This window comes from Chiloscyllium punctatum, chromosome 19, assembly GCF_047496795.1.
Source record: "Chiloscyllium punctatum isolate Juve2018m chromosome 19, sChiPun1.3, whole genome shotgun sequence".
NCBI lineage: Eukaryota > Metazoa > Chordata > Chondrichthyes > Orectolobiformes > Hemiscylliidae > Chiloscyllium > Chiloscyllium punctatum.
Window position 1 is genome coordinate 97935534 of NC_092757.1, and position 21692 is coordinate 97957225.

Genomic DNA, 21692 nt, shown 5'->3' on the forward strand with positions numbered 1-21692 from the left:
ATACTACAGGATAGAGACAGGCTGGAGACTTGGGCAGAGAAATGGAACATAGAGTTTAATCCAAACACATGTGAGATGATGCATTTTGGAAGATCAAATGCATAGAACATAGAACATTACACCGCTGTACAGGCTCATTGGCCCTCGATGTTGCACTGACCTGTGGAACCAATCTGAAGCCTCTCTAACCTATGTTATTCCATTTTCATCCATATGTTTATCTAATGACCATTTAAATGCCCTAAGATTGGCAAGTCTACTACTATTGCAGGTAGTGCAATCCATGCCCCTAAAACTCTGAGTAAAGAAACTACCTCTGACATCTCCCCTATATCTAACACTCCTCAATTTAAAGCTATGTCCCCTCATTCTAGGTATCACCATCCTCAGAAAAAGGCTCTCACTGTCCACCCTATCTAACCCTCTGATTATCTTATATATCTCAACTAAGTCAACTCTCAATGTTCTTCTTTCCAAAGAAAACAGCCTCAAGTCCCTCAACCTTTCCTCGTAAGACCTTCCCTCCATATCAGGCAACATCCTAGTAAATGTCCTCTGAACCCTTTCCAAAGCTTCCACATCCTTCCTAAAATGCGGTGACCAGAACTGTACGCAATAATCTAAGTGTGGTTGCACCAGAGTTTTGTACAGCTGCAGCATGACCTCGTGGCTCCGAAATTCAATCCCTCTACCAATAAAAGCTAACACACCATATGCTTTCTTAACAGTCCTATCAACCTGGGTGACAACTTTCAGGGATCTATGTACATGGAAACTGAGATCCCTCTATTCATCTGCATTACCAAGAATCTAACCATTAGCCCAATATTCTGAATTTCTGTTACTCTTTTCAAAACAAATCACCTCACACTTCTCCACATGAAATTCTATTTGCCACCTTTCAGCCCAACTCTGCAGCTTACCTAAGACCCTCTGTAAACTGCAACATCCTTCTGCACTATACACAACTCTACCGACCTGAGTGTTATCCGCAAATTTATTAACCCATCCTTCCACACCCCCATCTAGGTCCTTTATAAAAATGACAAAAACAGTGACCCCAAAGCTGATCCTTGTAGTACACCATTAGTAACTGAACTCCAGGATGAACATTTCCCATCAACCACCACCCTCTGTCTTTTTTCAGCTAGCCAATTTCTGATCCAAACCACTAAATCACTCTTAATCCCATGCCTCCATATTTTGTGTAATAACCGACCATGGGGAACCTTATCAAACACTTTACTGAAATCCAGATATAACACATCAACTGCTTTACCCTCATCTACCTGTTTGGTCACCATCTCACAGAACTCAAAAGGTTTGTGAGGCATGAACTAACCTTCACAAAACCGTGTTGCCTATCCCTATTCAATGTGTTCCTCTCTGGATGATTATAAATCCTATCTCTTCTAACATTTTCCAACACTTTACCCACAACTGAAGTAAGACTCACTGGTCTAGAATTACCAGGGTTGTCTCTACTCCCCTTCTTGAACAAGGGCACAACATTTGCTGTGATCCAGTCTTCTGGCACTTTTCCTGTAGACAATGACAACATTAAGATCAAAGCCAAAGGCTCGGCAATCTCCTCCCTGGCTTCCCAGAGAATCCTAGGATAAATCCCATCCAGCCCAGGGAGTTTATCTATTTTCACATTTTCCAGAATTGCTAACACCTCCTCCTTGCGAACCTCAATCTCGTTGAGTCTAGTAGCCTGGATCTCAGTACTCTTCTTGATAACATTGTCTTTTTCCAGTGTGAATACCAACAATAAATATTCATTTAGCGCTTCTCCTATCTCCTCAGACTCCATGCACAACTTCCTACCACTGTCCTTGATTGGCCTTAATCTTACTCTCGTCATTCTTTTATTCCTGATATACCTATGGAAAGTTTTAGGGTTTTCTTTGATCCAATTTGCCAACCACTTCTCATGTCCCCTCCTGGCTCTTCTTAGTTCACTCTTTGGGTCTTTCTTGGCTAACCTGTAACTCTCAAGCGCCCTAACTGATCCTTCATGTCTCATCCTAATATAAGCCTTCTCGTCCTCTTGACAAGAGATTCAACTTCCTTAGTAAATCATGGATCCCTCACTCGACCACTTCCTCCCTGCCTGACCGGTACACACTTATCAAGGAAATGCAGTAGCTGTTCCTTGAACAAGCTCCACATTTCAATTGTGCCCATCCCCTGCAGTTTCCTTCCCCATCCTATGCATCCTAAATCTTGCCTAATTGCATCATGATTACTTTTCCCCCACTTATAAATCTATCCCTTTCCATCGCTAAAGTAAACAACCAAATTGTGATCACTATCACCAAAGTGCTCACCTACCTCCAAATCTAACATCTGGCCAGGTTCATTCCCCAGTACCAAATCTAATGTGGTCTCACCTCTGGCTTGTCTACATACTGTATCAGGAAACTATCCTGACACACATCAGAATAAAACTGACCCATCTAAAGTACTTGAACTATCGTATTTCCAGTCAATATTTGGAAAGGCCCCATAACAACTACCCTGTTACACTTGCTCCTATCCAGAATTATCCAGAATGCAAGTGGGAAGTATAGAGTATGTTGCAGAACCATTTCAGATATCATTGGATTCAGGGAGGGTCCCAGAGGACTTGAAAATTGCTCATATAACCCCGCTATTTAAGAAAGAAATAAGGCAAAATGCGGGAAATAATAGGCCGATCAGCCTGACCTCAGTCGTTGGTAAGATTTTGGAGTCCATTGTGAAGGATGAAATTTCTGAATACTTGGAAGCGCATGATAAAATAGAGCAAACTCAGAATGGTTTCATCAAGGGGATGTCATGCCTGACAAGTCTGCTAGAATTCTTTGAGGAGGTAATGAGCGGATTAGACCAAGGAGAACCAATGGATGTTATCTATCTGGACTTCCAGAAGATCTTTGATAAGGTGCCACACAGGAAGCTGCAGAGCACAATGGGAGCCCATGGTGTTAGAGACATGGTACTAGCATGGATAGAAGATTGGCTGTCTCGCAGAATGCAGAGACATTCTCAGGATGGAAGCCGGTAACTAGTGGTGTTTCACAAGTGTCGGTGTTGGGACCACAACTTTTCACTTTATAGATTAATGATCTGGATGTAGGAACTGAGGGCATTCTGGCTAAGTTTGCAGATGTTAGAAAGATAGGTGGAAGGTAGCAGTAAGAAGACGAGGAGGCTGCAGAAAGATTTAAACAGGTTAGGAGAGTGGGCAAAGAAATAGCAGATGAGCTATCACTTGGGAAAGTGTGAGGTCATGCACTTTGGTAGGAAGAATAGAAGCATGGACTATTTTCTACATGGTGAAAAAATTCAGAAATCTGAAGTGCAAAGGGACGTCGGAGCCCAGATTTCTCTTAAGGTAAACTTGAAGGTTGAGTCGGTAGTTAGGAAGACAAATACAGTGTTGTCATTCACTATGAAAGGACTAGAATATAAAACAGTCATGTACTTCTGAGACTTTATAAGGCTCTGATCAGACTACATTTAGAGTATTGTGGCAGTTTTGGGCTCCATACCTCAGTAAAGATGTATTGTCCCTGGAATGGGTTCATGGGAGATTCACAAGAACGATCCCAGGAATGAAAGGCTTACCAAATGGGGAACAATAGACAATAGGCAATTAGACAATAGGTGCAGGAGTAGGCCATTTGGCCCTTCAAGCCTGCACCACCATTCATTATGATCATGGCTGATCATCCACAATCAGTATCCTGCTCCTGTCTTATCCCCATAACCCTTGATTCCACTATTTTTAAGAGCTCTATCCATCTCTTTCTTGAAAATATCCACAGACTTGGCCTCCACTGCCTTCTAGGCAGAGCTTTCCATATATCCACCACCCTCTGGTTGAAGAAGTTTCTCCTCAACTCTGTGCTAAGTGGCCTACCCCTTATTTTTAAACTGTGTCCTCTGGTTCTGGACTCACCCATCAGCGGATACATGCTTCCTGCCTCCAGAGTATCCAATCCTTTAATAATCTTATATGTCTCAATCAGATCCCCTCTCATCCTTCTAAACCCAAGTGTATACAAGCCCAGTCGCTCCAATCTTTCAACATATGATAGTCCTGCCATTTCGGGAATTGACCTTGTGAACCTACGCTGCACTCCCTCAATAACTAGAATGTCCTTCCTCAAATTTGGAGACCAAAACTGAACACAATACTCCAGATGCGGTCTCAGGGCCCTGTACAACTGCAGATTCAGGAGATTTGAAAGGAATTCAATACAGTCAGTTCTGCTATACTGCATGTTTCTCCAACGTGAGTTGGCTTTAATGCAATTAAAGAAATTAGATCATTATTTATATAATGCAAACTTTCCTTATCTATGTTGGCTATAATGCGATTCCGGCCCCATTGGTTTAAATGGCGCGCTATTGTGCAATTCTCTTATATCGCAAGATCGCCCCAGAACAGAACTATCGTATTTTATCAAAACTGACTGTATCTGAATTCCTGAGCAAATATGTTTAAAAAGGTCAGTACCTGAATTCCTGATGTAGAAGTGGGTAAATGAACAAAGAACAATATAGCACAGGAATAAACCCCTCAGCACACCAAGACTGCACCAACACATGATGCTTTTGGAAATGAAAAGCCAGTCCAGATCCCTCTATTCCATGTCTATTCATATATTTGTCAAGATACCTCTTAAACATTGCTTTTGTATCCACCTCCACAACTCCTCTGGCAGCGCATTCCAAACACTTACAAAAAAAACTTGCCTCTCACTTCTCCTTTCAGCTTTCTCCATTTTACCTTAAACCTCTAAAATTGATATTTCTACTCTGGATAAAAGACTCAGACTGTTCATTCCATCCATACCTCTGTAATTTTGTAAACTTTGATCAGGTTGCCCCTCAGCCTTCAATGTTCTGGTGAAACCACACCAAGGTTGTCCAATCTCTCCTCACAGCTAATACCCTCCAAACCAGGCAACATCCCGGTAAACTATCTCTATATCCTCTCCAAAGCCTCCACATCATTCTTGTCATGTGACAATCAGAACTGTACACAATATTCCAAATGTAGCCTAACTAAGGTTCTTTACAGGTGCAACATGACTTGCCAATTGTCATACTCTATGTGCCCCAATTGATGAACACAGCCATGCTGTAAGCTTTCTTGACCACCTTATCTACTTGTATTGCCACCTGGTGGAGCCCTTCATCAGGAATGAGGCTGGGATCCTCCGGGGTAAAGAGATAAATGGGAGGGGGTGGGCTTGAAGCAGATGTGGTTGTGAGAAGAAGAGAAATCAGGTCCTTCTCCACCCTTACACCCAAATTCCTCTCCATTGCACCGCCACAGCACTCCAGTATGTTTGAAGCCTACCACAAGACCAGAGACAATGGGTAAGAGTGCTCGTACAAACATTGCACTCGGGACATGTTGAAGATACCCTGGTTTAAATTTTGACAATCAGTCTGGAGCCAAGTGGACCCTGTGGAGAATCTTCAACTATAAAGCATGGGTCCTATTGCAAATTGATATCTTTCTTGTGTATTCCCAAATATCATTCCATGCCTCGGAGGAGATTTTAACACCTAGCTTTCTCTCTCACACACTGCAAAGTCAATTGAACGCATCTGAGGGGGCACCCCCCAATTGATGATATAAAGTGCTGGCAGAAAGTATACTCTTAGCACTGAGCATCCTCCCCTCTATATCAGATTTGTATGGATCAGTCAAAAGTGTAGTCTGTTTATGAATAAAATATCTAACTTGAAAAAAACAAAAGCGGTCCCTGTTGGATAGCTCGTATTTCTTTGATTGAAGGACATCATTGTGTCTCCCTCAAATAAATTGCCCATGAAAGACACACCTCTAGCTGCCTAACATTTGAATCCTGAATCTTTCATCCCCAGTTGAAGACCCCACATACTCACAATTGGTGTAAAAGAAGGTATTTTGCCAATATTGCTTTCCCTCTGCTGAATTGCCCTCCATGCTTTAACAGTATTGATAACTATTGGGTGATGGCAACATTCCCTAACTGTCCTCATTTTGTCCAAAAACAGCAAGCTATTAAGGGGAAACCTTGCCTGGGAGGCTTCGATATCTAACCATATTGAAAGAGGGTCCCCACAAGCCCAATCATTCACGTAGGATAGAAGCGAGCTTAGTTGGTAGCTTTTAATGTCCAGAAGGTCCATTTCCCCCCAATGTGTGAGGCAGTTGCAGTTTAGCTAATTTAATGAGGTGCCGCTTACGATGCCAAATAAAGGAGCTGAACCAGCCATTCAGTCTCCTGAATGTTTGTTTATTGAAAATCAGGGGGAGCATCCGTATAGGGTATAGCAAATGCGGGAGAATATTCATCTTAATAAGCGCAATCTGACCCAACCACGAGACCAGAAGTGCCTCCCATCTTTGAAGGTCTTGTTTGATTTTGTCAAATAATTGAACAAAATTGGCTTTGAACAGCCGATCCAGAACTGGAGTAATGAATATGCCCGGATACACAAAGCATCCCTGTGACCACTTAAATGGGAATCGATATTCACCCTAAAGACCTAGCACTTTCATAAGACCACCATAGGCATAGCCTCTGATTTTGCAAAATTAATCTTGTACCCTGAAAAGGTGCCAAATACACGAGGAACTGAAACTGCTGGATTTGACAAAAAAAAAGGACATTCCCTGCACACAATGAACTCTTATCTAATTTTAACCCCACTTCTGGAGCTGATATATTAGGATCCCTATGAATGGCCTCTGCCAATGGTTCAATCCCCAACTTAAAAAGTGGCGAAAGGGGACAGCCCTGCTGGCTGCCCCTAAAATATTTAAATTGCTTGATGAATCCTTCTTAAATTGTATTCAGTTTGTACTGCGAGCAAGCATAATGTGAAAATGATAATAGGTAAGGACTAGAGAGTTCTAAGTGTTTGCTACATTTAATTATTCCTTCAGCTGCATTCAATTTTGCTTTGCAATAGGGGTCAGATTTGTGGAAAGGTTTCAATAGATCATTCATTATACTTCAGGATTCACGAAAAAGCAAGGAGCTATTCAGAGAGAGAGAGAGAGAGAGAAGTAGACTGTGTTAGGCAGTATTGTCTTTAGCTGTACTGCTGGGAAGGCAACTGAATTACACAGGACATTTAGTGGGAAATCAAGACAAATTGAATATCTCCTTGCTTTTACAACTTAGACCAAAGTTCTACGAGTTATTGTGCAGATAAATGTTTGGGTCAGAGCTTTGGAAAAATCAGAAGAAATGTGTGAGCTCAGAGGAAGCTATGTGCCATTTAAAGTTCAGTATAGCTGAGGTTGGTGGTTGAATAGCCTTCAAACATATTTGTTTGATGCAACTGAATAAAATTGAAGCTCAAGGAAAAACCCAAGCTAGCTGTCAGTGCCAAGCTGGAGTTGAATCTGCTTAAGTATAAGCGAGAAGCTTTCACAGTCCATGATGGTATGGTTCTTCAGAGGGAATTTTAATGACAGATTAGCAAAAGTGAGACTTGATGACACATGATGTCATTAATATCTGGGGAGAATTTCTGAGAAATATGTGACATCATGTGATGATCATGAGTTGGCACGGTGGCTCAGTGGTTAGCACTGCTGCCTCACAGTACCAGTGTCCTAGGTTCGATTCCAGCCTCGGGTGACTGTCTGTGTGGAATTTGCACATTCTCCCCATGTCTGGGTGCTCTGGTTTCCTCCCACAGTCCAAAGATGTGCAGGTCAGGTGAATTGGTTATGCTAAATTGCCCATAGTGTTTGTCAGAGGGAAATGGGTCTGGGTGGGTTACTCTGCGGAGGGTCGTTGTGGACTTGTTGGGCCGAAGGGCCTGTTTCCACACTATAGGCAATCTAATCATATTTGTAATTTGATACGGGCTGTGAAGTGTTTAATTTTTTTGAATAAAATACCTAACTTGAAAAAAAACAGAGGTCCCTGTTCGGTATCTCATATTTTTGTGCTAACTGATCGAAGGACAGTTAGCCCTGCCGGCTGCCCCTAAATATTCCCTAAATTCTAGTGAGAAAAGAAAACTAGTAGCTTGCTGTAGTTGAAGAGCTGGTGCTGAATTAGGTTCTGTTGTCAAATAGTTTCCTGATCAGCTATGACTTTAAACTTCTACTTTGATATGTTGTTAAACTTTTGATTAATGTTATGGAAATAAATAAGAAAATAATCAATCTGATTTCATTGCAGTGAAATTCAGTACTGGGGATAACAGCAGCAACAGCAACAATAACAACAACAACAACAACAAGTTGGAAAAACATGAAGATTTCACAGGTAAACGTGTCAGGTTATTTCCTAGATATCAATAAATTTGTAATGAGGAGTGAAGAATTGGGTAACTGTTTTTCTTGTGTACAGCATCCCCTCAGACCTTTTAGCCAGGTGATCAGTGATTTTGGCAGCCTATTAAATCCAGCCAATACATCGTCATTAAACATTATCACATTTAAACGAGGAGCAAGTACTAAATCCAAAGTTACGTATTCATCCATCTTCAAACATTTGCATTCTCCACCAAGTATTTTCTGGTTGTTAATAAACACATGTTTTGTATCTGAATCTCTGGGCAGTCAGTGAAGCCAATGATTTGCTTATCCGTCCTGACAAAACACAGGTTATAACATTGATATTAATGTCACTACTCCCACCATAGAAGGGGATCAGGCAATGGGTGGGAAGCTCATCTCTGGTTCTTTAATCTAAACAATACTGATCATTATATTCTCATGGGACAAACCACCTGTGTATCATTTGTACCTATTTTGTTCAGAGAAGATGGACATATGAATATAATTATATTTAACTATCTACCTCTCCTGTACATAACAGTGATTGGTTTTTAATTTTCTTCTTTACTGTTTAAAAAATAGGCAAGGATTTGTTTCACTGAACCCAGTTTGTGAAGTCCAATTTAAAATGACTCACATCAAATTCTATGGGGATAAAATAAAGTAAGTTTTAATAATGCATTCAAAATCCAGAGGAAAATCATGAGGGACTTGGGTAGGGTAAATAAGACAAGATCTTTTCCTTGGATTTGGGAAGTTCAGAACTAGAGGGCATAGGTTTAGGATGAGGGGGAAAAATATAAAAGAGACCTAAGGAGCAACGTTTTCACGTAGAGGGTGTTGCATGTATGGAATGGGCTGCCAGAGGAAGTGGTGGAGGCTAGTACAATTGCAACATTTAAAAGGCATCTGGATGGGCATATGATTAGGAAAGGTTTGGAGGGATATGGGCTGGGTGCTGGCAGGTGGGACGAGATTGGGTTAGGATGTCTGGTAGGTATGGATGAGTCGGACCGATGGGTCTGTTTCCGTGCTGTACATCTCTATGACATTATGTACATTCACATACATATGCATTTAACAAAGAAACAAAAGAGAAAGGAAAGAAATAAAAAATTTAAAAATGACTTAAACCAAAGATATAAGTAGCTTATGAGAATTAAAAACTCTAAGTCAGTATGCAGTTGAGGTTCTTTCAGTTGTCTTGCTTACTTGGTTTACTTCACAGGCAGATCACAGGTTTCTTTCTGGAATCAGATTTTTGGGGATACATTGAGATTAGATGTAGTCTTAGAACCTGGAACTGTTTGTTCTTCAGATGCTAGAAGTGGATTGATAAACAAAAAGCAAAGCTGTATTTTCAAGCAAACTAATAGTTTCAATCATGTGAGTGGGTATTAAAGTGAGACACTCATTCAACACAATGGTTTTGTTGCTTCCTTATCAGAAACCATTGTGTTTGCAACAGATAGTAATGTGATTGACTCTTAATTACTGTCTGGGCAATAAATGCTGACCTCACCAGTAATACCCACATCCCATGAATATAAAGGAAAACTGAACACTTGCAGCATAATGGATTTTGATTGTCATTTTTGAGGTAGACATCTTGTCCACAAGACCTCCATGTTGGCTTAGGTAAAATGTTCAAATAAAGCAAGGTGTGTTACAAAGAGTGTCACATTATTGGCAAGAATATGGTGTTGAAGTTAAAGTCAGATCAAACGTGATGATTTTAACTGGCAGAGCAGATTCAAGGGACTCAATGACCTGATCTTGCTTCGAATTCATATGCTTATATTTCATGGGTTGATGAGTTTGTTTTTATCCTGGTAATTGCTGGACATTTCTGGATTTAGTTAACTGTTCATTCCATATTCAATAGTAGCCATTTTAAAATCTGCAAGCATCCATTTTAGAAAAATAATTTAAATAAGATAAAATCAGTTTAAGATCCCTCTCTTTTCACTATCTAAATAATAGTATGTAAAGCAAGTCCAGATACCTGACATTTGTCTTTAGCCAAGCATCCAATCTCCTATCTATACCCTAAACTTCAGCTCCCAGAAGGCACACTGCCTTGGTGATTGACTTACCTCTGCTCACTAAACTATATGTCTATCCCTACACTATAACAATGACATTTCAAACTACTTCATTAACAGGTGTCCTGTGGACACAAATAGCTTTATAAAAATATAATCAGCCATAATGTAGAATGGGGGAACAAACTTAAAGGGCTACATGATCTACTCATGCTCCTATATTTCTAATTGCAAACTCTGGCTTTTTATCTGACTGTAGAATCACCAATAATTTATGCTTAGCTGTTGTCTAACTTTGTTGCAAAGCATCCCAAATGCTTCATAGAAGATGACAGCATTTTTCAATTGCCACCAGTCTTGCTTCTGAATCAGAAGGCTGTGGATTGAAGCGCTACTCTCGAGACCTTAGCATTAAACTAGTCTGACATTCTTCAGCAATATTGTGGGAGCCTTGCTTTGCCTGAGGTTCCATTTGTTGAATGAGATGCTAATCCATAGCCCTATCTGCACTCTCAGGTGGATGTAATAGCTCCCACAGTCATTATCTGAAAAGTACAGTGGAGGTCTTCCTGATATCCTGAACCCTCAATCAATGTGCAATATAAAAATGTTTTTGCTTGGTTGTTTGCGACTTCTTGCTTTGTGCACATTTTCTATTGCATTTCTTGCATTCCAATCGTCAATCTGGACAACTGAAGTTGGACCACTCAATTTTTGATTGACAGTGCTGCCATTGATGTAAGGGCTGACATGGATAACAAGTATGCAAACTTGAGCTGAAGACTCTGATGGTTATACTTATTTCTTGTTGTTTCAGAAAAAATCAAACTAATTACTACCAACAGCAAGAAGAAGAATAACAACACCACCAAGAAAGACAATGAATTCCCAGGTAATTTGACCACTACATGACTCATGTATTGTCTGTCAACAGATCAAAAGAAATTTCAGACTCTCTGGGCCATTTATTGTTGTGTAAAGAATAGTGTACAGTCAGCAAGTTTTTTTTAAACAGGCATCTTAAAAGAAGGAAAAGGAAAGTGAGAGTTGGTCCTCCAGAGAGGATGGAGAGCTAATAGAAGATAATAAGGAAATAGTGCATGAAATGAAGAAATACCTTGCTCTGTCTTCACTATAGAGGATTCAAAAAGCAGCCTAATAATAACTAAATCTGGAAGTGGAAGAGAAAGAGGAACTTGGTGAAATTCCAATTACCAGCAAAGCAGGATGTAGGCATTGCTGACTAGGCCAACATTTCTTGCTCACCTATAATTACCCAGAGAGCAGTTAAGAGTCACCCACATTGCTATGGGTCTAGATTCACATGTAGGTCAGACCAGGTAAGGACAGAATTTCCTTCCTTAATGGACATTAATGTACCAGGTAGATTTTTCCAACAATTATCAATGGATTCATGGTCAACATTACACTGTTAATTTCAGATTTTTATTGAATTCAAATTCCACCACCTGCTGTGAGAAGTTCCCAATATATCAATATATTACCTAGGTTTCTGGAGTAGTAATACAGCGATAACACCACATGTCCCACCCCCAAACCCCCCTCCTCAGTGGAAAACATCCCAGCCTATTCAGCCTCTCCTTATAACTCAAGCCCTCCATTCCCAGCAACATCCTGGTAAATCTCGTCTTACCACCCCCCCACCCCCCACAGCTTAATAATATTCTTCTGATAATAGGAAGGCCAGAACTGGACTCAGCTCTCTGAAGAGGCCTCATCAGCAACCTTTACAACTTCAATATAATGTCCCAAATGTTTTACTCAAGATCTGAGCAATGAAGGCAAGCATACTAAACACCTTCTTAACCACCCTATCTATATGTGATGCAAAGAATAATGTGCCTGAACTCCTAGATCTCTGTTCAACAATACTGCCCAAGGCCCTACTTTTAATTGGATAAGTCTCGTCTTTGCCTGTTTTACTAAAATGCAATACTTTGTATTTATCCAAATTAAACGCCACATGCCACTCTTTCGCCCATTGACCCAATTAGAGTCATAGAGATATACAGCATGGAAACAGACCTGTCAGTCCAACTTGTCCATGCCAACCAGATATTCTAACCCAATCTAGTCCCACCTGCCAGCACCCGGCCCATATCCCTCCAAACCTTTCCTATTCGTATACCCGTCCAGGTGCCTTTTAAATGTTGCAATTGTACTAGCCTCCACCACTTCCTGTAGCAGCTCATTCCATACACGTACCACCCTCTGCATGAAAAAGTTGCCCCTTAGGTCTCTTTTATATCTTTCCCCTCTTACACTAAACCTATACCCTCTAGTTCTGGATTCCCCCACCCCAGGGAAAAGGCTTTGTTTATTTATCCTATCCATGCCCTAACCTATTCAACCTCTCCTGATAGCTCAAATCCTCCAACCCTGGCAACATCCTTGTAGATCTTTTCTGAACTCTTTCAAGTTTTACAATATCTTTCTGATTGGAATATTCCAACAGTGGTCTAACCAATGTCCTGTACGTCCTCAACATTACCTTCCAATTCCTGTACTCAATATTCTGACCAAGCGCCTTCTTCACTATCCTATCTACCTGCAACTCCACTTTCAAGGAGCTATGAACCTGCACTCCAAGGTCTCTTAGTTCAGCAAGTCTCTTAGTCTCTTAGGTCCGCCCTAGGACCTTACCATTAAGTGTATAAGTCCTGCTAAGATTTGCTTTCCCAAAATGTGGCTCCTCGCATTTATCTGAATTAAACTCCATCTGACACTCCTCAGCCCATTGGCCCATCTGATCAAGATCCCATTATAATCTGAGGTAACCTTCTTCACTGTCCACTACACCTCCAATTTTGGTGTCATCTGCAAACTTACTAACTGTATCTCTTGTGCTCATATCCAAATCATTTACGTAATGACAAGTAGTAGTGGACCCAACACCGATCCTTGTGGCACTCCACTGGTCACGGGCGTCCAATCTGAAAAACAACCCTCCACCACCACCCTCTGTCTTCTACCTTTGAGCCAGTTATGCATCCAAATGGCTAGTTCTCCCTGTATTCCATGAGATCTAACCTTGCTAACCAGTCTCCCATGGGGAACCTCCTCAAACACCTTACTGGAGTCCATATAGATCACATCTACCACTCTGCCCTCATCAATCTTCTTTGTTACTTCTTCAAAAAACTCAATCAAGTTTGTGAGACATGATTTCCCACGCACAAAGCCATGTTGACTATCCCTAATCAGTCCTTGTCTTTCCAAATACATGTAAACCCTGTCCCTCAGGATTCCCTCCAACAACATGCCCACCACTGACGTCAGGCTCACTGGTCTATAGTTCCCTGGCTTCTCCCTACCACCTTTCTTAACAGTGGCTCCAACCTTCTGGCACCTCACCTATGACTATTGCTGATACAAATATCTCAGTAAGAGGCCCAGCAATCACTTCCCTAGCTTTCCACAGAGTTCTAGGATATACCTGATCATGTCCAGGGGATTTATCCACTTTTATGCATTTCAAGACATCCAGCATTTCCTCCTCTGTAACATGGACATTTTTCAAGATGTGTCCACTACTTCCCTACATTCTATATCTTCCATGTCCTTTTCCACAGTAAATACTGATGCAAAATATTTGTTTAGTATCTCTCCCATTTTCTGCAGCTTCACACAAAGGCCGCCTTGTTGATCGTTGAGGGACCCTATTCTCTCCCTAGTTACTCTTTTGTCCTTAATGTATTTGTAAAAACTCTTTGGATGGTCCTTACCTCTCTTTGTCAAAGTTATCTCATTTCCCCTTTTTTGAGAAAGATCTTTTTGTAAACTTAGAAAACCTTCACTGTCCATTATACCACCAATCTTGGTGTTATCCGCAAACTTAGTGACCATGCTTTCTATTTTCTCATCTTAATCATTTACATAAATAACAAACCAAAATGGACCCAGCACTGATCCCTGTGGAACACTGTTGGTCACAGGTCTCCAGTTCAAATAAAGGTTGCCTGTTGATGTACAGTACATCAATAGAAGACATTTGGCAAAGACCCACATAGAGTCATAGAGTCATGGAGATATACAGTACAGAAACAGACACTTCGATCCAACTTATCCATGCTGACCAGATATCCCAACCTAGTCTAGTTCCATTTGTCAGCATCTGGTCCATACCTCTCCAAACGCTTCCTATTCATATACCCATCCAGATACCTTTTAAATGTTGCAATTGTATTATTATATATATATATGACACACATATAAAATGCTTTGGCATTCTCCTTAATCTTACTTGCTAAGGACATTTCATGACTCTTTTTAGCACTCCTAATTCATTATTTAATTTCTTTCCTGCTTCTTTTATGTTTTGCAAGTGTCTTGTCTGCTTTCAGTTTCCTAAACATAGAACATAGAACAGTGCAGCACAGTACAGGCCCTTCAGCCCTTGATGTGGTACCGAACTTTTATCCTACTCTAAGATCAAACTAATTTAAATACTGTTCATTTTACTATCATCCATTTGCCTATCCAAGAGTCGCTTAAATGTCCCTAATATATCTGACTCTACTAACGCCGCTGACAGTGCATTCCACGCACCCACCACTCTGTGTAAAGAATTGACCTTTGACATCTCTCCTAAACTTTCCTCTAAATACCTTAAAATTATGCCCCCTTGTGATAGCCAATTTTGCCCTGGGAAAAAGTCTGACTATTCGCACTATCTATGCCTCTCATCACGTTGTACACCTCTATTAAGTCGCCTCTCACCTTTCTTCACTCCAATGATAAAAGCCTTAGCTCCCTCAACCTTTTTTCATCAGACGTAGCCTCCAGTCCAAGCAGCATCTTAGTAAATTTCCTCTGCACCATCTCTAAATCTTTCATATCCTTCCTATAATGAGGCAACCAGAACTGAACACAATATTCCAAGTATGGTCTAACCAGGGCTCTAGAGAGTGTAACCTCCTTGCTCTTAAACTCAATCCCCCTGCGAATGAAAGCCAACACACCATACACCTTCTCAATAACCCGATGAACTTGGTGGCAACTTTGAGGATCTATGGACGTGGACTCCAAGATCTCTCTGTTCCTCGATACTGTCAAGAATCCTGTCTTTAACCCTGTAATCTGCATTCATATTTGACCTTCCAAAATGAATGACTTCACACTTTTTCAGGTTGAACTCCATCTGCCATTTATTAGTCCAGTTCTGCATCCTGTCAATGTCCTGTTGCAACCTGCAATAGCCCTCCACACTATCCACCATTCTACCAATCTTCGTGTCATCAGCAAACTTACTGACTCACCCTTGCACTCCCTCATCCAAGTCATTTATAAAAGTCACAAAGAGAAAGATTCCAGAACAGATCCCTGTAGAACAGCACTGGTCACCAAGCTCCAGTGAATACTTTCCATCTACTACCACCCGCTGTCTTCTAAGGGCCAGCCAGTTCTGTATCCAGACTGCCAGATTTCCCTGTATCCCTTGCCTCCTTACTTCATGAATGAACCTACCATGGGGAACCTTATCAAAGGCCTCGCTAAAATCCATGTATGCCACATCCACTGCTCAATCTTCATCAATGTGTTTTGTCACATCCTCAAATAATTCAATAAGGCTTGTGAGGCATGACCTGCCCCTCACAAAGCCATGCTGACTATCTCTAATCAAGCTGTGGTCTTCCAAGGAATCATAAATCCCGTCCCTCAGAGTCCTCTCCAATAATTTGCCCACCACAGACGTAGACTGACTGCTATGAAATTCCCAGGACTATCCCTATTCCCCTTCTTCAACAAAGGAATAACATGTGCCACCCTCCAATCATCTGTTACTGCTCCAGTGGACAGTGAGGACGCAAAGATCATCATATCCTGTAGTAACCTTGGGTATATCCCTTCTGGTCCAGGGGACTTACCTATCTTCATGGTTTTCAAAATTTTCAAGCACATCCTCCTTCTTAAAATCAACCTGTTCGAGCATTTCAGCCTGTTTCACTCTGTCCTCACAAGCGACAAAGTCGCTCTCAGTAGTGAATACTGAAGCAAAGTATTCATTAAGCACCTCCCCTACTTCCTCTGATTCCAGGCACAAGTTCCCTCCATTATCCCTGATTGGCCCTACCCTCACCCTGACCTTCCTCTTGTTCTTCACATAAGTGTAGCATATCTTAGGGTTTTCCTTAATCCTATCTGCTAAAGCTTTTTCATGCCCCCTTTCAGCACTCTTAAATCCATTCTTCAGTTCCTTCCTGGCTACCTTGTACCCACCAGAGCCCTGTCTGATCCTTGCTTCCACAAACTTATATAAGCTTCCTTCTTCCCTTGTCACCCAAGGTTCCTTCACCCTACCATCCCTTCCTTGCCTCAGTGGGACAAACCTTTCCAGCACTATCAGCAAGTGCTCCCTAAACAACATCCACAGTTATATTGTGCATTTTTCTGATAACATCTGTTCCCAATTTAGGTAACACAGTTCCTGCATCTTAGCATTATAATTCACCCTCCCCCAATTAAATACTTTCCCATACCATATGCTCCTATCCCTCGCCATGAATTTAGAAAATATCAGTTGATACCTACATACTGGGAAAAACAATGACTGCAGATGCTGGAAACCAGATTCTGGAGCGGTGCTGGAAAAGCACAGCAGTTCAGGCAGCATCCGAGAAGCAGGAAAATCGACGTTTCGGGCAAAAGCCCTTCATCAGGAATACAGGCAGAGTGCCTGAAGGATGGAGAGGTAAATGAGAGGAGCACTCTCATTTATTTCTCCACCCTTCAGGCACTCTGCCTCTATTCTTGATGAAGGGCTTTTGCCCGAAACGTCGATTTTCCTGCTTCTTGGATGCTGCCTGAACTGCTGTGCTTTTCCAGCACCACTCTAATCCAGATGCCTACATACTGTTTCAAGAAACTGTCCTAGATTCTGATTTGGATTTTGGTAAGCATAGATAGGAAAAGGGATGGGGACTTAAGGCAGAAATTCAGGGAGCTAGAGTGGAAGCTTATTGCTAGAACAAACAGAGTTATTACCTCTGGTTTGTTGGCCGTGCCACATGCGAGCGAGGTGAGGAGGAGAGAGAGAAAGGAGGTGAACACATGGCTCCAGGGATGGTGAAGGTGGGAGGGTTTCAGATACCTGGATAATTGGGGCTCATTCTGGGGTAGGTGGGACCTCTACAAACAGGATGGTCTACACTTGAACCAGAGGGGTACCAATATCCTAGGGGCGATGTTGCTAATGCAATTCGGGAGGGTTTAAACTAATCCAGCAAGGGGATGGAAACCTAAACTGGAGTTCCAGTGTCCAGGAGGTTGAGAGTAGTGAGGTCAGAAATATGATTTCATGGTTGCAAGAATGCACCGGCAAGCAGGAAGGAGGTTTGTAGTGTGTCTACTTCAACACCAGGAGCATCTGGAATAAGGTGGGTAAATTTGCAGCGTGGATCGGCACCTGACACTTTGATGTTGTGGCCATTTTGGAGACATGAATAGAGCAGGGACAGGAATGTTGGTTGCAGGTTCCAGGACTTAGATGTTTCAACAAGAACAGAGGAAATGGGATAAGAGGGGGATGTGTGGCTTTGTTAGTCAAGGACAGTATTACAGTAGCAAAAAGGATGTTTGAGGATTTGTCTGCTGAGGTATTAAGGGTTGAGGTTAGAAACAGGAAAGGAGAGGTCACCCTGTTAGGAGTTTCTTACCGGCCACCGAATAGTTCCAGAGATATAGAGGAAAGGATAGCAAAGATAATTCTGGATAGGAGCCAGAGTGACAGGGCAGTTGTTATGGGGGACTTTAACTTTCCAAATATTGACTGGTCATACTATAGTTTGAGTACTTTCGATGGGACAGTTTTTGTCCACTGTGTGCAGGATGGTTTCCTGACATAGTATATAGATGAGCGAACAAGGGACGAGGCCACATTGGATTTGGTACTGGGTAATGAACCGGGTCAGGTGTTAGATTTGGAGGTAGGTGAGCACTTTGGTGATAGTGACCACAGTTTGGTGATGTTTACTTTTAGTGATGGAAAGGGATATAATACAGGGCAAGAGTTTTTGCTGGGGAAAAAGCAACTATGATGTGATTGGGCAAGATTTAGGATGCATTGGATGGGGAAGGAAACTGCAGGGCATGGGCACGCTTGAAATGTGGAGCAAGGAAGAACAACCATGTGTCCTTGATATGTAGCGAGGGATCCGTGGTTTACTAAAAAAGCTGAATCTCTTGTTAAGAGGAAGAAGACGGCTTATGTTAGGATGAGGCTCAGTTAGGACCCTTGCAAGTTACAAGTTAACCAGGAAAGACCTAAAGAGAGAGCTAAAAAGAGCCTGGAGGAGAGATGAGAAGTTACATAGAACATAGAAAAATACAGCGCAGTACAGGCCCTTCAGCCCTCGATGTTGCGCCGACCAAAGCCTACCTAACCTACACTAGCCCAAGTTGTTGTTAGGTAGGATCAAAGGAAAACCCTAAAGCTTCCCATAGGTATGTCAGGAGTAAAAGAATGATGAGAGAAAGATTGGGACCAGTCAAGGATAGTAGTGGGAAGTTGTGTGTGAAGTCTGAGGAGATAGTGGAAATGCTTAATAAATATTTTCCATTAGCATTTACACTGGAAAAAGACAATATTGTTGAGGAGAATACTGAAATCTCGGCTACTAGACTATTTGGGATTGACATTCGCAAGGAGGAGGTGTTAGCAATTCTGGAAAGTGTGAAAATAAATAAGCCCCTTGCGCTGGGTGGGATTTATCCTAGGATTCTCTGGGAAGCCAGGGAGGAGATTGCAGAGCCTTTAGCTTTGATCTTCATGTCGTCATTGCCTACTGAAGTAGTGCCAGAAAACTAGAGGATAGCAAATGTTGTCCCTTGTTCAAGAAGGGGAGTAGAGACAACCCTGGTAATTATATTACTTCGGTTGTGGGTGAAATGTTGGAAAGGATCATAAGAGAAAGGATTGCTAATCAGCTACAAAGGAATACATTGATTAGGGATAGCCAACATGGTTTTGTGAAAGGTAGGTCTTGTCTCACAAATCTTTTTTCTTTGAGTTGGTCACCAAACAGTGGATGAGGGTAAAGCGGTTGATGTGATGTATATGGATTTCAGTAAAGCATTTTATAAGGTTCCCCATGGTAGGCTATTGCACAAAATACAGTGGCATGGGATTGAAGGAGATTTAGTGGTTTGGATCAGAAGTCGGCTAGTTGAAAGAAGACAGAGGGTAGTGGTTGATGGGAAATATTCATCCTGGAGCTCAGTTATTAGTGTTGTACCACAAGAATGTGTTTTGGGTCCACCGCTGTTTGTCATTTTTATAAATGACCTGCATGGGGGCATAGAAGGATGGGTTAGTAAGTTTGCAGATTACATTAAGGTCAGTGGAGTTGTGAATAGTGCTGAAGGATGTTGCAGGCTACAAAGGGACATAGATAAGCTGCAAAGCTGGGCTGAGGGGTAGCAGATGGAGTTTAATGTGGAAAAGTATGAGGTGATTCACTTTGGAAGGAGCAACAGAATAAAGTGTACTGGGCTAATGGTAAGATTCTTGGTAGTGTAGATGAGCAGAAAGATCTCGGTGTCCATGTACGGAGATCCCTGAAGGTTGCAACTTTGACTTTTATCTTCATGTCATCATTGTCCAGGTTGCTGGGGTTATTAAGAAGGCATAGCTTTTATTGGTAGAGGAATTGAGTTTCGAAGCCACAAGATCATGCTGCAGCTGTACAAAACTCTGGTGCGGTGCACTTGGACTATTCTGGTCACTTCATTGTAGGAAGAATGTGGAAGCTTTGGAAAGGGTTCAGAGGAGATTTACCAGAATGTCGCCTGGTACGGAGGGAAGGTCTTGCGAGGAAAAGCTGAGGGATTTGAGGCTGTTTCCGTTAGAGAGAAGAAGGTTGAGAGGTGACCTAATTAAGACATACAAGATAATCAGAGGGTTAGATCAGGTGGACAGTGAAAGCCTTTTTCCTCAGATGCTGATGGCTAGCATGAGGGGACAAAGCTTTAAATTGAGTGGTGATAGATATAGGACAAATGTCAGAGGTAGGTTCTTTATTCAAAGAGTAGTAGGGGTGTGGAATGTGCTGCCTGCAACAGTAGTTGACTCGCCAACTTTAAGGGCATTTAAATTGCCATTGGATAAACATATGGATGATAATGGAATAGTGTCGGTAGATGGGCTTCGGATTGGTTCCACAAGTCAGCGCAATATCAAAGGCCAAAAGGTCTGTATTGCACTGTCATGTTCTATATTTTGAGCAATGTAACTGTTCAAGACCAGATGGAGGCGAACTTGTCACAGTTGTGTATTGTCCGGATACAAATGTTTGAGTTCTTTTACCAATTTAGGTTAGACTCTTTTGCCTCCACTTGAATGGTGTCCCCCAAGCTCAGTTTGACTGGCGAGGGTGTCTCTTTTCATTGGAATACCCTGCAACTCATTTGCTCCACTTGCTGCATTTTCAAATGATAAAGCCAGTTGTAATGCCTGTTTGAAGTCCAGTTCAGCTTTATCTAGTGGGCCGTTTGCATAGTTTTATCATTAATCCCACATACCAAATGGCCTCTCAGATTCTCATTAAGGGTTAAATCAAAATCACATGCCTTTGCCAGTTGTTTTAACGTATTCAAAATACCAACATAGAGTTCCCTGGTTTTCCTACTGCCAAGTAAAACCAATCACATCTCAGAATTAGAAGAGATTTAGGGTCGTAATATTCCTTGATTAAATCCATGAACACATGAAAGATTTTGGTATCTGATTCTTCAGGGAACATTAAGCTCCAAATAATCGAGAAAGCTGCGGGTCCACAATCTGTCAGGAGAATTACTCGTTGCTTTACATCTGCTCCAATGTCATTTGCCTGGAAAAGATAATGCAATCTTGCCACATACAGGGGATTTTAACCTACTGCGAATCCTCTTGCAAGGATGCCTTCCTTGAAGAAGCTCTCTTCCTCCCTCTTCAAGGATTTCAGTGAGTCCCTCACTCACTGCACACCCCAGGTCATCTCCTCTGCACAGAAGCTTTTCAGCCACGTTCTCTAACACCACATTTCCCACGCCCCTCCCCCAAGTCCCTCCTCCCTACCTTTTATCTTAGCCTGCTGGACACACTTTCCTCATTCCTGAAGAAGGGCTTATGCCCGAAACGTCGATTCTCCTGTTCTTTGGATGCTGCCTGACCTGCTGCACTTTTCCAGCAACACATTTTCAGCCAGGTCTTCAATAGCGAGATCAAACAAGTCAAGCTTCCCAAATAATGGCATGATGCCAGAAATGCTTGCCCCCACTCAAAGATGACTGTTGCGAGCAAATTTCTTTAGGAGCATGGTCTTCTCTTGTTGTCATTAAAATAACTTCATGGA

The 21692-nt window shown here is 41.8% G+C and overlaps 1 protein-coding gene across 1 annotated transcript in view; it reads left to right on the top strand.

The window, feature by feature from the left end:
- LOC140491253 (integrin alpha-E-like) overlaps positions 1-21692 on the top strand; it is a 344341-nt gene that overhangs the window by 67411 nt on the left and 255238 nt on the right. The window contains exons 6-7 of the mRNA XM_072589219.1: positions 8196-8282; positions 11159-11233. Of these exons, the coding sequence (XP_072445320.1) occupies positions 8196-8282; positions 11159-11233 (162 nt within the window). The remainder of the gene's footprint in view (positions 1-8195; positions 8283-11158; positions 11234-21692) is intronic.